Raw genomic sequence first — 14,964 nt, 5'->3', positions numbered from 1 at the left:
GGACTTCTGGGCTTGGGTACTCTATACTTCATAACATAAAATATCTCATGCAAATATTGTATTGACTATAAAATGAGACTGTTCCCCTTGTGTATTCCATAGCAAAGAAGATAGACCCTCTCAGAATTTAATTTGTTTATGTTGTTTTTATTAGTAGCAATTTTATACTCAGTCTATTCAGGGACAATATTAATCATTCTAGATGTTATTGTATGCTAGTGTATTTGTTAAATGTTTCATTACAGTTCCTTGCCTTTTTAACTTAATTGTATATTTTAGTGTTTGAAGTTTCTACTTATTTTTAAATAATGGGGACTAGTGTCTTGTATGTTTGAGTACCTGTCAGTGTTGATATTTGAATGCTAAATTTTAAATGTAGTACTGGGATGGTGTTTTTTTTTTTTAATGAATGCTCATTATGTAAATAAAGAGACACTTAATTAATAATCATATTGTCACACACATAACAGGGACTGCTTACTCAAATACTTTTTTTTCAAAATTAAGTATCCCTTATATTACTTTGCAGGTCTTACACAAAATGAAATGCCTCTGTTGTCTTTTAAGCCTACTCGACTCATTATGTAGAACACAAATTGTAAAAATTTCCATACAAATACATTAAATTAACTGTATAGTTTGACAGTAAAAATGTAATACCATTAATTGTTAATGTTTTTAAACATAAATGTAGGCAAATTTACAATAAGCAGTCTTTCCCTGCCAATATCAATTGTTTCAATATGCAAGATTATTTAATGGATAATTATTGTATTGTCATAGAATGATTGTAAAACTATTGTATATATTATGATAATATTGTAGAGAAACAACATTTTATCTAAAATGTCAGATCCACCTCATTTAATTCTTTTCTCATGTTTCATTAAAAAATGAACAATCCTAACACCAAACAGTCTGATATATTTGTAAAATATTAATTAATTAATTGATATTTCATATTTAGTTGAATAGTTAAAACATACTATCAGTTTAACAATATTCTGGTCTTTAATGAGGTTTAAAGTAACCATTTTAATGGTTTGTTGTATTAATTTTATTATAAACAGTAAAGAGGTCTTTGCTGCTGCTGCTGCGTTGAGCTAAATAATTAATATATGTGTGTATATATATATATATATATATATATATATATATATATATATATATATATATATATATATATATATATATAGTACAGACGGTTGTTTTTTCTTCAGCTTTAATCGAGAATGCACCTCCCTTCCGAACACCTGTTTTTCCGCAGATCACCATGTTGAAACAGAAATTGAAATTGAGAAATTGAAGGAGAAATAGAAATTGAAATGCGTTTTCTATCACTGTTCCTTTTGACAGTTTTGGACACAATCATTTATAAGTATCATTTGTCTACAAGAGTATGTTCTGATACTGCAGTTGGATAACATTCCACAGACACATCATAGTTTAAACGCAATGCAAAAGCTTGTTTTTACACCTCGTCTCCCTGACACGTCAGTCTATTGAACGGTGCAAGCTGTAGATATCCGACAGTAGGGTACAATAAAATAAAACAAAATAAAATATAGAGATGAACATAAACCGTCTGTCACCATCAATTAGTGATTCTCTTCCAAACCACCTTTACCCAGTTTGTAATCTACATGAATACAAGCTGAATGAAGTTTGTATTTTACATGATGAGTTGAGTAGGCTTAAACGACAACAGAGGCATTTAATTTTGTGTAAGACCTGAAAAGTATTTAGAGCCGGTTTTGAGCACGAGTAACCGAGTAAGCAGTCCTTGTTATTTGTGTATCTACATCTTTAGATAATATGAAGGTTTATTAAGTGTCTCTTTATTTACACAATGAGGATTCATTAAAAAAATACGTTATGGAGTACACCCGAACCATACGCATCAGGTCTGGGCGCTTGTCCATTGTAGTACACACTTTAGGCATATTGGGACCAATAAAAGTGATCGTTTCATCAGTCTTTGAATTTTTGAGGGAAACCTCAATAAAATGATCCAGGAACACACGGTGAGAATGTGTAAATTCAAAATAGCAGGAAGATCAAGGCGAAGCGGCGACGGTACACAAAAGTAACTTGCAAAATGTAAACTGATGCTGTAAATAATCCGACTACCTTAAACTCGCTCGTCCAGATTTCAGGGGTTTGCCACACATTAAGATACGCCTTCCAGCCAGACAGGGTGCCGATCAGTTTAGAAGCGATCCTCTGCCACAGTCTCGTCTTAGATATTGTTATTTAGGTCAGTTACCATGCAATCGTAAAGTTTCTTGTATATACCTTTTGCATAGTTTACAAACAATGGCATTTACGTTTAAGTTTGCATTCGTTATCATCCAGTGTATCCAAAGCTGCTTCTCTGGTAAGTTTTACTTTCATGAATATTGTTAACATTTACATTTATTTGCTGGGCAGACGCATTTATCCAAAGCGACTTACACAAGAGTAAACATAATCGAGTAATATTAGGGTAGGGCCTTTTTGTTCAGCAAGTGCAATAGGACAGCTAAAAGTGGATTGCCATAAGCGGGTAGAAGTAATAACTAATACATTTACTTAATTTCACAGAACAGGTAGGTTTTCAATTTCCTCTTAAATACGCGGACACTGAGGGAGTCAAGAGTGCGGATGGAGGTTGGCAACTCGTTCCACCAACTACGAACTACGAAAACAGTTTGGATTGAGACTTGATACCACAGCATCACCAGACGCTATTACCTGGCAGACCTGAAAGGGCGAGCAGTGGCGTAGTTAGAGTTCGTGCCGCTTGTGCCACGGCTGAGCTTCACTTTGCCGCCCTCCAACATATCTGAATATGTTAACCTGTTTAAATAGAAAATTTAAATGACGTACTGTATAGAGAAAAACGAAGATACAGTTTGCATAGATTTATTCATATATAGAGAAACAGTAATAATTTTCACATATAATTATTTATTAGCATCGGCTAGGCAAGTATATAGTATAGACGCACTGATAAGCCGTGTTCTATAGTTTAATATAATAACGCTGCGAAAACCAGAACCGGATAGTGTACAAGTGATAGGTGGGGATGTTTTCTGCGCAGAGCAAGAACGCATTCGGATTGATAACGAAACGAAATGATAAATTGTAAATTAATTCTTTATCTTCTTAGAAATTATTATCAGTGTAATGTTTATGTTTATTTTGTTATTGCCTCATAAGTTTTAACTACTGTGTCTGATGTCGTCACAGAATGACAATATGAAAATTATTTTTGAAGTAGTTGTGGATAAAAAAAATCAGAGAATTTTACTTTTTTCATTCATGAGTGATGTTTTTCCGAACCCTGCTGCTTACACACGAATTGTACTGAGCCTTTTGGCCAATTGTGCTGCCGGGTGGACCGCCCCCTCCACCCGCCCCTAGCTACGCCACTGTGGGTGAATAGTATAGGACTTCTCAAGTGTCTCCACATATTCAGGTGCTGAACTATAGGCAAGGGTCAGGGATTTGAACTTAAGGTGTGCTGCTACAGGGAGACAATGCAGCGCACGTCTCAGCTGGTGAAATACAAGACGTGTCGCTGCATTCCGGATCAAAAGCAGTGGGTTGATAGGACATGCGAGAACTCCTGCCAGAAGTGAGTTGCAGTAGTCCGGACGTGACAAGACCAACTGTTAAAACGACTTTTAAATGTTTCAATTATATGATGAAAATGTGTGCATGCATCAAAATAAATATAAGGAAAGAAATGACCAGATTAATAATTTTGTTGTCAAATGACGTTTACAGCTAAAATGTAAAAAAACATATTCTTGTTAGTGTAACAAGTTTTGTCTTCTAAGGTGGATGGAATCCTTTTTGGGAACAAAAAGAACTGGATGGAGGCAGATTTCTGTTCCAAATACAAGCTGTATTCTCTGCATCTGCTAGCACATGGTCAGGCCAAAACAAAAAACAGAACAATCTTACTTCCTCTCACATATCCTCCCAGATCTTGAATGCTTAACTTTATAAACACTACTTTCTAACACATTACAGCTTAACAGAGAAATTAACATTGCAGATCTAAATGTAGGTATATTCATATTCTCATTCTAATATAATGAACATTTACTTCTCTAATTTAATGCTTAAGTGACAACATAACTTTACATTACTCCCTCCCTCTGGAAAGAAACATCCACATTTCTAGCCTTGTAAATCTACAACTTAGAAAATACATCAACAAGTTAATAATGTTGTGGTGGGCTGCTGCTCTGCCCGGGTTTGTTTCCTGCCTTGTGCCCTGTGTTGGCTGGGATTGGCTCCAGCAGACCCCCGTGACCCTGTAGTTAGGATGTTGCAGGTTGGATAATGGATGGATGGCTGGAAGTTAACAATGTAATATTTTGACCCATTACAAAGTCTTTAAAATATTTTGGTAGGATGGTAGGGTGACAAAGTCATTGCTGAGTTGACTCATGTGGAACATCTTCAACAGGAGAAAGTGCTTCCTGATTTGTCCCAGATTCCAGGTGAACAGCAGGATTAGTGTTTGTGTTGTGTCCAAACTGAGTCAAGTTCTCTTTACCCAACTGAATCACAGTTTCCTGTTGCCTCTGAGTAGCTGGTACAAAGGGGTGCGAGCCAGATAGTGCAGTCAGTTTAGGTAACTTTCCATGAGGAGGTCTTGGAATGAGTGGCATAGTTGGAGAGGCAGTTGGGATTGGAGAAGTATATCTCTTCAGACTATTATAATGGACAACTTGTAACTTGGTAGGTTAAAAAGGGCACCTTATACGATAAGTTACACCCGAGGCATCCCCAGAAGAACCCATGCTCTCCACAATTTCAAGTGGTCCTTTCCAGTGAGGGGACAGTTTCTGACGTGTAGAAGGCGGGTCTTGCAGCCAAACAAGATCTCCTGGGGAGTCTGACAAGGCGATCATAAAAATATTTCTGTTGTTTGTGAGCCAGCTGGTTATTCCTAGCAACAGTCTGGAAAGCCACTTGGAATTTATTTCTCAGTTGGTTGACATAGTCCACAGGGGTCCCGGAAGCAATTGTAGTGGTTGTTGAACCTGATGAAAATAGAAGGTCAGTAGGCGTTCGAGCTTCTCTGCCATGCAAAAGAAAGAAAGGCATATAGCCTGTGCTAGAGTGTGTGCTGGTGTTGTATGCAAATTCCACAGGGTTCAAAAATTCATCTCATTCCCCTGAATGTTGCAGTAGGGTTCATTTCAATTGTCCAGTTAGAGTCCGGTTGAATCGCTTCTACTAGGCCATGCCCCTGTGGATGGTAAGGGCTGGTTTTGACTTTTTTTACACCTAGTAATTGACAAAGATAAGGAATCAAATCTGACCTTGATCTGTGAGCAGACGTTCTGGAATACCATGTTGAGTGATAAAGTTTTCAAAAAAGCATTGAGCAACTGTAATGGCACGTTGATCCTGTAAAGCATAGAGGTTTACAAACTTTGTGAAATAGTCTTGTATGACTAAAACATATCTATTACCACGTGAGGTGAGTGGCAGTTCCAGAATGTCTGCTGCTACAATTTCAAAGGGTTTTGTAGAGGTCACTGTTTGGAGAGGTTGCACAGTGGTGAGGGACAGGTGTACGGCATGCTGCACAACTGGGACACTGCTCACACCATTTTCGGATGTCACAAGACAGTAAGGCCAGTAACAAAAGTGATTTGCTCTGTGTAAGGTTTTGCCAATGGCGAAATGTCCAGATACTTTGTTACCATGTACAAATTCCAGAGCTTCTGGTACAAGTGATGGGGGGACAATTACTTGATATACTGGATCTGTGGCTGGAGAAAGGTATACTTTACGGCAGAGCAGGTTGTTATGGATAGTGAGGTGATGAAATTCTTGCCACAGTTTGTTTAGTACAGGTACAGCTTGTTTGATCTGCCAGTAAGGAGGATGATGGCCAACAGTTATCCATTTAATAACCTCTGATAGCATAGGGTCACTTTGCTGATGTTTATAAAAGGTGTGTCCATTAGTGGCTAGGGTACAAGAAAACTCTGAAAATGAGTCAGACTGTGATCCAGGTGGCAGAATTGTAGAAGGGCCAAGATCCGTCAAAGGAAGATGGTAACTACTAACTACATCCACAAATTGAATGGTGTAAGTCAGCCGTTGTATTATGGTGAGAGGAGTCAATAGCAGATAACGGCAAGGCACCTGCATTCTCCAAATCTGTACTATACAAGTGACCGGCTGTTTAGAAAGTGTATCAGCATTCTTATGAGCATTAACCTCTCGGTGTACTACAACCCAGTCAAAAGTGTCAAGTTCAAGAACCCATCGAGCATGTTGGCCTGTTCTGTTCCCATCAATGGGTATTTGCCTCAAGCCAAGTAGAGGTTTGTGGTCTGATATGATTTTAAATGGCAGTTTGTAAAGGTAGTGACGGAACTGTCGTACAGCTCCGGCGATGGCCCATAGCTCTCTGTCATAGGCAGACCACTTTTTCTCATTTTGTTAATACATGGCTGGCATAGGCCACAACACGTTCCTGCTTATCACTGACCTGTGCCACCACCACACCAATTGTAGTCTCAGAGGCATCTGTGTAAAGCAGAAAAGGTTCTGAAAAATCAGGGAATGCAACAATAGGAGGATTAGACAAGGCATTCTTCAAATAACAAAAAGCTTCTTCAGAGGCAGGTGTCCATGTGAACACAGCATATTTTTCAGTAAGATCATGGAGTGGTGCAGCATGGTGTGCAAAGTTTTGTATAAACTTCCTATAATAGGAACAGAGCCCAAGAAATGCACGTACCTCAGTCTGCAAACCAGGAGTAGGCCAGTCTCTTACACTGTGGATGTTTCTCGGGTCAGGCTCAATGCCCTGTCGGGATATGTGACCCGAAAATGTAACGTGATCTCTAGCAAAACTGCATTTGGAAGGGTTTAGCTTAAGTCCACTCTTGTAGAACCTAGATAAGATCTCCTCCAAGTGTTTAAGGTGGTCATCAAAGGAACAACTGAAAATTAAAACATCATCCAAGTACACTAAGCAGGTCTCCCATGGATGGCCACGCAGCACCATCTCCATCAGCCTCTGAAATGTCGCTGGAGCATTAGTCAGTCCCATGCGCATCACTTTGAAATGATATAATCCACATCCTGTTGTAAATGCAGTTATCTCCCGGTCACATTCCACCACGTCTATCTGCCAGTAACCTTGCTGCATGTCCAGGGTGGAGAACCATGCTGAACCTGCTAAGGCATCTAAAGCATCATCATCTCTGGGTAAAGGATGGGAGTCTTTAATTGTGACTGCATTGCACGAGTACCACTGGTGCAGCCCAAGGACTGAAACGTTCTTCAGTAACATCCGCTTCTAATAGTTTGTTAACCTGTTGTCATATTTCAGCCCTTTGGTCAGGTGTCACACGGTAAGCTCGTTGTTTAACAGGTGGGGCATCTCCTGTGCAAATACGATGGGTAATGATGTTTGTACGTCCCCGGTCATCCGGGCCTTTGCTTAACACCCCTGCATACTTTTGTAGTAACATCTCAAGGGACTGTACTTCAGTATCTGTTAATATAGCTCGGTCCAATTGCACTGGAGGTAAAGTTGTTGCAGGGGCAGGCAAAGTGGTACAACAGGAAGCCATCAGTAGTAGGGGTTCAATAGGAGGCACAGATAAGAATTCCCCTAAATGTTGACCTGCATGTAATTCCAGGTCTTCATTAGAGGGGTTAAGCATTCGTACAATAGTAAGTCCATTATGTACCTGACTGAGAGTGCGAGCTACAACAACATCACAATTAGTCTGAGATTCTAACACACCAAAATAGTTGTCAGGGACTGGCGAAGGAAATGTGGGTATGCGCACACTGGCAGTCATGATAATTTCACTCCCTGCTGGAACAACCACTGTGCTGAGCACTGAAACATTGCAGCAAGTAATGACTTCCTGTTGTTTTTGACATAGTGGAACTTCCCAGTCCTACAGTGACAATTTACATGATGCCTTTGTAGAAAGTCCCAACCTATAATAACTGGCTGGTGGCCACCTTGTACTACATGGAAGTCATGTTGTAAAAGTTATTTTCCAATGCGAATGCCAAATGTCAGACTTAGCAAAATGTCCAAACTTTGTCCATTAATAGTTTGAGCTAGCATAAAAGATGATTTTAAAGGTCGCTCTTTCAAAGATGTGTGAGACCTTTCGAAAATCCTCATTAATTAAGGAAATTGAAGAGCCAGTGTCTACTAGAGCTAACACTTCAAGTCCCTCCACCACAGCCAGCACATTAGCTGTGAGGGATAGTGGCATTGCTTCTTGTATATTATTAACATTACTGCTATATGGCTTGTGCGCTGCATGTGAGGCTGCTATTGTCGAAGCTAATGTGTGCCCCTCAACATTAACTACTGATCGTTTCCTGACCTTGGAGAATGAAAAGTAGGGAAGATGATCTTCGTGTGGGAGAAAAAAATGAACAGAACGTGACTAGGGTCTTGTAGGACTAACTCCCCTATGTCTTCTCATCATTGGGCTAGGACTGCGGTGCCAGTATTCACCATGGCTTGATCGTTTAGCAAAGTATCGCTCATCAGGCCGTTGTTTACATTCTGTTGAAACAGAACGAGTAAGGACTAAGTGAAAATTCCTCATCATCATAACCTGTATATAACTGTGAAGCGACAGTGTGGAAAAATTGTGGACTTCTAGAGCAATGCTGGAGCTGTCTATCAGGTAAATGATGGAATGGATTTGGTCTCGTCCGATGCGAGAGATGGACGTCTGAAGTGGAGCTCCGCTAGCAGTGGTGCTATTTTTCATATTATTTGCTTATTATTCTGAGATATCCTGTATTTATTCAACCCGAGAGGGACCGCTACAGTATATGTAAACACATATAAACATGGCCAACAAGAAGGGGGTCAGAAAGAATCAAGACTAAAGCTACATCCAAGCTGCGATCAGCAAGCCCTAGTTCGAGATACGGCCTCTCAGAGACAGACCTGGATCAGATGGGCGAAAGTACAGACTCCTCGGGACCACGGTCCGCTACATCGCCGCTGCTGAGAGCGAAAAGGGGAGCGAAGGTGCGATCGTGAGTGCAGATGTGGATAGCTCGCCGATTGGAGAGGATTACCTGAAACTGGAAAAGGCCGGGAGGTCCGCGGCTTCAGTTACGCAATCACGCGGGACTGGAGCAGCGGGACACCGGCTTCAGCAGAGTCTGCTGCTTCATCTACGGTACAAGAAGGCACATTTGAGCTATCTGAACTGAAAGTGTTGCTCGCTGACCTCAGGCAAGATATAAAGAAAAGCGAGAAGGCTAATGAGAAAGCAACGGCAAAGGCACATGAGAGACTGAAACAGGAATGGAAACAGGAGATGAAACAGGCCAATGAATGTCTGCGACAGGAAATCCAACAGGCAAATGAAAGGCTGCGTCAAGAGGTACAGCTTGAACTTCGACAGGTGCTGGGTAAAATTGAAGAGCGCATTGAGAAAAACTCGGCTAAACTGAGCACGCTTGCTGATCGATTGGAGCATCTTAGTGAGACATTCACGAATCGGATCGAAATAGCGAACATCTAGCTGCCAGTGCCGAGGAAAGAGCAGTAAATGTCAGTTCGAATGTAAAAACTCGGAGAAAAACTTGGAGACAGACTGGCTGCTTTAGAAGATGGGAATAGAAGGTATAATGTCAGAATTGAAGGCTTGCCGGAGAATCGAGAAAGTTTAAACCCGGTGAAATTCGCAACTGAACTTTTTTCTAAAATAATCGGGGGCGACTTTAAAGCAGAATCTGAGATAGCAGCGGCTTACGCGACGCTGATCAAACACCGTCAGACCCGACCAAGATCTTTTATAGTCCGTTTTGAACGATTATCATTTAAGTTAGAGGTGATGGAACTCCTCAGGAAAAAAAAGGAAGATATTATATATGAAGATTGCCACATTCGCGTCTTCCCTGACTTCTCTCCAGCAACAGCTATCAAACGCGCCGCCTTCTATAATATTAAACAGCGGCTACGGCAAGCCAATGTCAAATACGGCCTCCTGTATCCGCAAAACTGAAAGTGGAATGGCAGGGTCATTTCTATGTTTTCGCTAGCAAGGAGGAGGCAGAAAATGAGTTAAGAAAGCTGATCCCGGACTATTCTGATACATAATTGTGAGTCATGGCGGTAAATGATAAAGCTAGGATTAATAATCTACTGTCTGATCTATTTGTTTTAAAATACGGGTTTTTATCAGCATATATTCTCATATTCTTATATTATTATTACTTACTTATTACTTATCATTACTTAGTATTACTAGGGCTAAATGTTTATGTTTTATTGTGCTTAATTACGTTTCCTCCTCCTTTTTTTTTCTTTTCTAATTATTTCATGTGTACCCTAAATGAGACTGTTCAATATCATACCCTTGGTTTGCTGTTATTGCTATTACTGCATTAAGACTTGTTATGCTTGTTTTGGACACATCTTTAACACCATCACCTGGGTTTATTATCTGGGGATATCATCTTAATGCACTAAAATTGATGAAGATTATATGTATGTATGTATGTATATATATATATATGTATATATGTATATGTATATATATATATATATATTAAGTGCAAAATTCTTTTCTTTCTTTTTCCTCTTTTAAAGACTATATTGGTAACAGATATCTCTATCTTTTAACCTTAAAGCGCCACTGCATGGGGGCTTGATGTGCTTTGGACGTGCTCTGTCTCTGGGTATGTCAGAGGACTGGGACTGCATGAAGTGGGTTTTAGCCTCACCTGGGGAGGCAAAAAGGGAGGGTGGGGGTTAAGGGGAAGAGAAAGAGAGCAGGCTTGATCTATATCTAATCTATCATCTCAATCTTTATAATTATAACTATCAACGTAATAATAAGCTGCATGGCAACAACTCTTGGGGGAATAGGAAATTAAGACCTAAACTATTTCACTTCCAGTTAAGACTATAATATGACACCAAAAACTCAGAATCAGTGTCTCCATGATGGGACAGTTAACTTCGTAAGCTGGAATGTTAAAGGCCTGAATCACGAATTAAAGAGAAAGAAAGTACTTTCTCACCTAACAGGTCTAAATGCTAAAATAGTATTTTTACAGGAAACCCACTTACTAAGTAAGGATCAGTTCCGCTGCAAAAGACTGGACTGGCCAAATGTTCCATTCTAGTTTTACAAAGAAAACTAGAGGGGTGGGAATTCTCATACATAGAACAGTACCATTTGTAGCATCAGATGTAGTATTGGATCCTGAAGGGAGATATGTGATGGTCATGGGAGACTTATCTAACTGTAAAATGATTTTGATAAATGTTTATGCACCTAATGTTGATGATAAGGAATTTATACAAAATTTATTTGCATCCATTCCCAATCTGAACACTCATAAACTTATAATGGCTGGGGACTTTAATTGTGTTCTAAATCCACTTTTAGATAAGACTTCCTCCACAGGGGAACGCAACTAACACCGCAAAGATAATTACAAAGTTTATAACTGATCACAACTTATCAGATCCCTGGAGGTTTTAAACCCAAATTCAAGAACATATTCTTTCTACTCACCAGTACATCATTGCTACTCAAGGATTGATTACTTCTTTATAGATAATAACTTCTTGCCTAAGATTAAATCTTGTAAATACGATGCTATTGTTATTTCAGACCATGCTCCGATGATCTTGGAGCTGAAATTACTAAGCCCCATACACTCACCCGCAGATGGCGCCTCAATCCGCTTCTATTAGCTGACGAGAATTGTACTGAATTTATATCCAAACAAATTGAATTCTTTCTAGAGACAAATACATCCCCTGAGATCTCTGCAGGAACACTCTGGGAAACTCTTAAGGCCTTCTTAAGAGGACAGATTATCTCATATCTTTCCCACAGAAATAAATCCGAAGCGAAGAAAGTAGCAGAGATAAAGAGCGAAATTACTAAAATAGATGAAGAACATGCCAGACTACCAAGCGAGACTCTACATAAGAGGAGGCAGGCTCTACATTCAGAATTAAACCTCTTGACAACTAAAGAAACCGAACAACTAATTTACAAATCCAGACATCATTATTATGAACATGGAGAGAAAGCTAATAAGCTTTTAGCGCAACAAATTCACAAGCAAGAAGTGCAACGCAATCTCGTAATTACTAACACGAATGGAGATAAAATCATCGAACACAAAAATATAATGTGCACTTTTAGAGACTACTATAAATCCCTATATACTACTGAGTTTAAAGAAGACAATATACAATCTAATGCATTTCTGGATAAATTACAGATACCACAAATTGACGCTATTAGTGTGGAGGAGCTCGATAAACCTCTGTCATTATCAGAATTACTGGATGCTATAAAGTCACTCCAAGGTGGAAAAGCAGCAGGCCCTGATGGCTACCCTGCAGAGTTTTACAAGAAATTCTCCGCTCAGCTAGCTCCCTCCTATTAGCAACATTTACAGAAGCCAGAGATAACCAATCTCTTCCACAAACCTTTCGCCAAGCACTAATCACTGTCTTTCCAAAACAAAATAAGGACTTATTACAATGTGCATCATACAGACCAATTTCACTTCTGAATAACGACGTTAAAATACTCTCTAAAATCATAGCTAGAAGGATGGAGAAAGTGCTCCCCTCAATAATATCACAAGACCAAACTGGATTTATTAGGGGCCGACACTTATCTTCAAATCTTCGACGCCTGTTTAATGTAATATACTCACCAACTAAATCAAACACCCCAGAAATATTATTATCATTGGATGCAGAAAAGCATTCGACATGATTGAATGGAAATACCTTTTACTATTTTGGAGAAGTTTGGGTTTGGCCCAACATTTGTGCATGGATTAAATTACTGTATACTAACCCAGAAGCTTCAGTTTGCATCAATAACATTTGCTCAGACTACTTTAAACTAGAACGTGGCACAAGACAAGGATGCCCTTTGTCACCACTGCTGTTTGCAATTGCCATTGAACCACTGGCAATACATTGTCGAAATACTGATCAGATAAAGGGGATTAGCAGAGAAGGACTGGAACAGAAAATCTCATTATATGCAGATGACATGGTACTGTATATATCGGATCCAGAAAATTCTGTGCCTGCAGTCTTAGCAGCACTCACAGAATTTCAAAAGCTCTCTGGTCTCAGAATTAATCTGAATAAAAGTGTACTCTTTCCGTGAATTCGCAAGCATATAATATTAGATTAGACACCCTTCCTTTTATCATTGCAGAACAGTTTAAATACCTCGGGTAAACATCACAAGTAAACATAAAGCTCTTTATCAAAAAAATTTCGTCGTCTGTATGGAAAAAATTAAACAAGACTTGCATAGATGGTCAACCCTTCATCTCACACTAGCTGGAAGAATTAACACTGTTAAGATGAATATTCTTCCTAAGCTCCTTTTTATTTCAAAACATACCAATATACATTAATAAATCGTTCTTTAAGCAATTAGATTCAACAATAACCTAATTTATTTGGAATTCTAAACATCCACGCATCAAAAGACCGACCCTACAAAGACAAAAGGCAGAAGGCGGCATGACTCTACCTAACTTCCAGTTTTATTACTGGGCGCAAATATACAGTCGATAAGAACCTGGACACAAATAGAAGAACATACACAGGCATGGACCGCAATAGAAGTAAAATCCTGCAGTACTTCTTTGTATTCCTTGCTTTGTGCTCCAATAAACACACGCTATCGGCAATACACTAATAACCCAATTGTGCTCCACTCACTTAGAATCTGGAACCAATGTAGAAAGCATTTTAAGACGGAGAAGCTTCTTTCTGTGGCACCCTGCAAAAGAACCACCTCTTTCAACCCTCACAAACATATGCAGTTTTAATATCTGGAAAAATTTGGAATTAACTTGCTTAGAGATCTTTATATAGACAACGTCTTTGCATCCTATGAACAATTACATTCCAAATTTAACATTCCAGCTACAAATTTCTTTCACTATCTTCAAATCAGGAACTTTGTTAAACAGAACCTTCCAGATTTTCCTCATCTTGCACCCTCATCCACGCTGGAAAAATTATTGCTCAATTTCAAGGAGTTAGACTCCATCTCTACAATATATAAAATCCTTTTACAATCCCTTCCTTTCAAAGATCCAAGAGGACACTGGGAAAATGACCTCTCAATTAATATATCAGAAAAGGAGTGGAAAGTAGCAATGCAGAGAATTCACTCAAGCTCCATATGCGCAAAGCATACAATTATACAACTCAAAATTATATATCGAGCACATCTGTCTCGACTAAAACTCTCAAAATGTTTCCAGGGCATGATCCAACCTGCGAACGTTGCAACCAAGCCCCAGCCTCACTAGGTCACATGTTCTGGGCCTGCTCCAAATTAACATTATTCTGGACAAAAATTTTTAATTACCTCTCAGACAGTCTTGGACTCACAATCCCTCCTAACCCATTAACAGCTGTGTTTGGGGTTCTTCCAGAGGGTCTTAAAGTGGAGAAAGACAAACAAACTGTGATTGCATTCACTACACTGTTGGCACGCAGACTTATTCTGATAAACTGGAAGAACCCAAACTCTCCTCTTTAAGTCAGTGGGAAACTGATGTGTTATATTATTTAAAATTGGAAAAATCAAATACTCAGTTAGAGGATCTGTGCAGACTTTTTCAAAACATGGCAGGATCTAATCAGTAATATTTTGAAATGATTTTATAAAGCACAGAGAATTTGTTGATTTAGGTATTTTTAAAAGCCTTAAATTTTACACCGTTTGGCTTGCTCTCTCTCTCAAGGGTGGGGATCGATCTGTTCTTAGCATAATTCTTTTTTTTTTGTAAAAACTTGATTGCTATGTATTGATTGTAATAAAATTAATAAATAAATAAAAAAAAAAAAAAAAAAAAATGGGATGGATGTTGATGAGAGTCATCCAGAGTTGAAACAGAATAGTCTCTCTTGTAACAAGTGGGTTT

At 39.0% G+C, this 14,964-nt stretch overlaps 1 protein-coding gene across 1 annotated transcript in view; it reads left to right on the top strand.

Annotated features, from left to right (window-relative positions):
* The first annotated feature begins 2,205 nt into the window (after nt 1-2,205).
* LOC120538573 (major histocompatibility complex class I-related gene protein-like) overlaps nt 2,206-14,964 on the top strand; it is a 59,403-nt gene continuing 46,644 nt past the window's right edge. Inside the window, exon 1 of the mRNA XM_039767968.1 lies at nt 2,206-2,377. Within this exon, the coding sequence (XP_039623902.1) occupies nt 2,317-2,377 (61 nt within the window). The 5' untranslated portion in view covers nt 2,206-2,316. The remainder of the gene's footprint in view (nt 2,378-14,964) is intronic.

The sequence above is a fragment of the Polypterus senegalus genome, chromosome 11 (genome assembly GCF_016835505.1).
Source record: "Polypterus senegalus isolate Bchr_013 chromosome 11, ASM1683550v1, whole genome shotgun sequence".
In the NCBI taxonomy this organism is placed as follows: Eukaryota; Metazoa; Chordata; class Cladistia; order Polypteriformes; family Polypteridae; genus Polypterus; species Polypterus senegalus.
The sequence above is the reverse complement of the archived record's forward strand: the minus strand, read 5'-3'. Positions and strand labels throughout refer to the sequence as shown.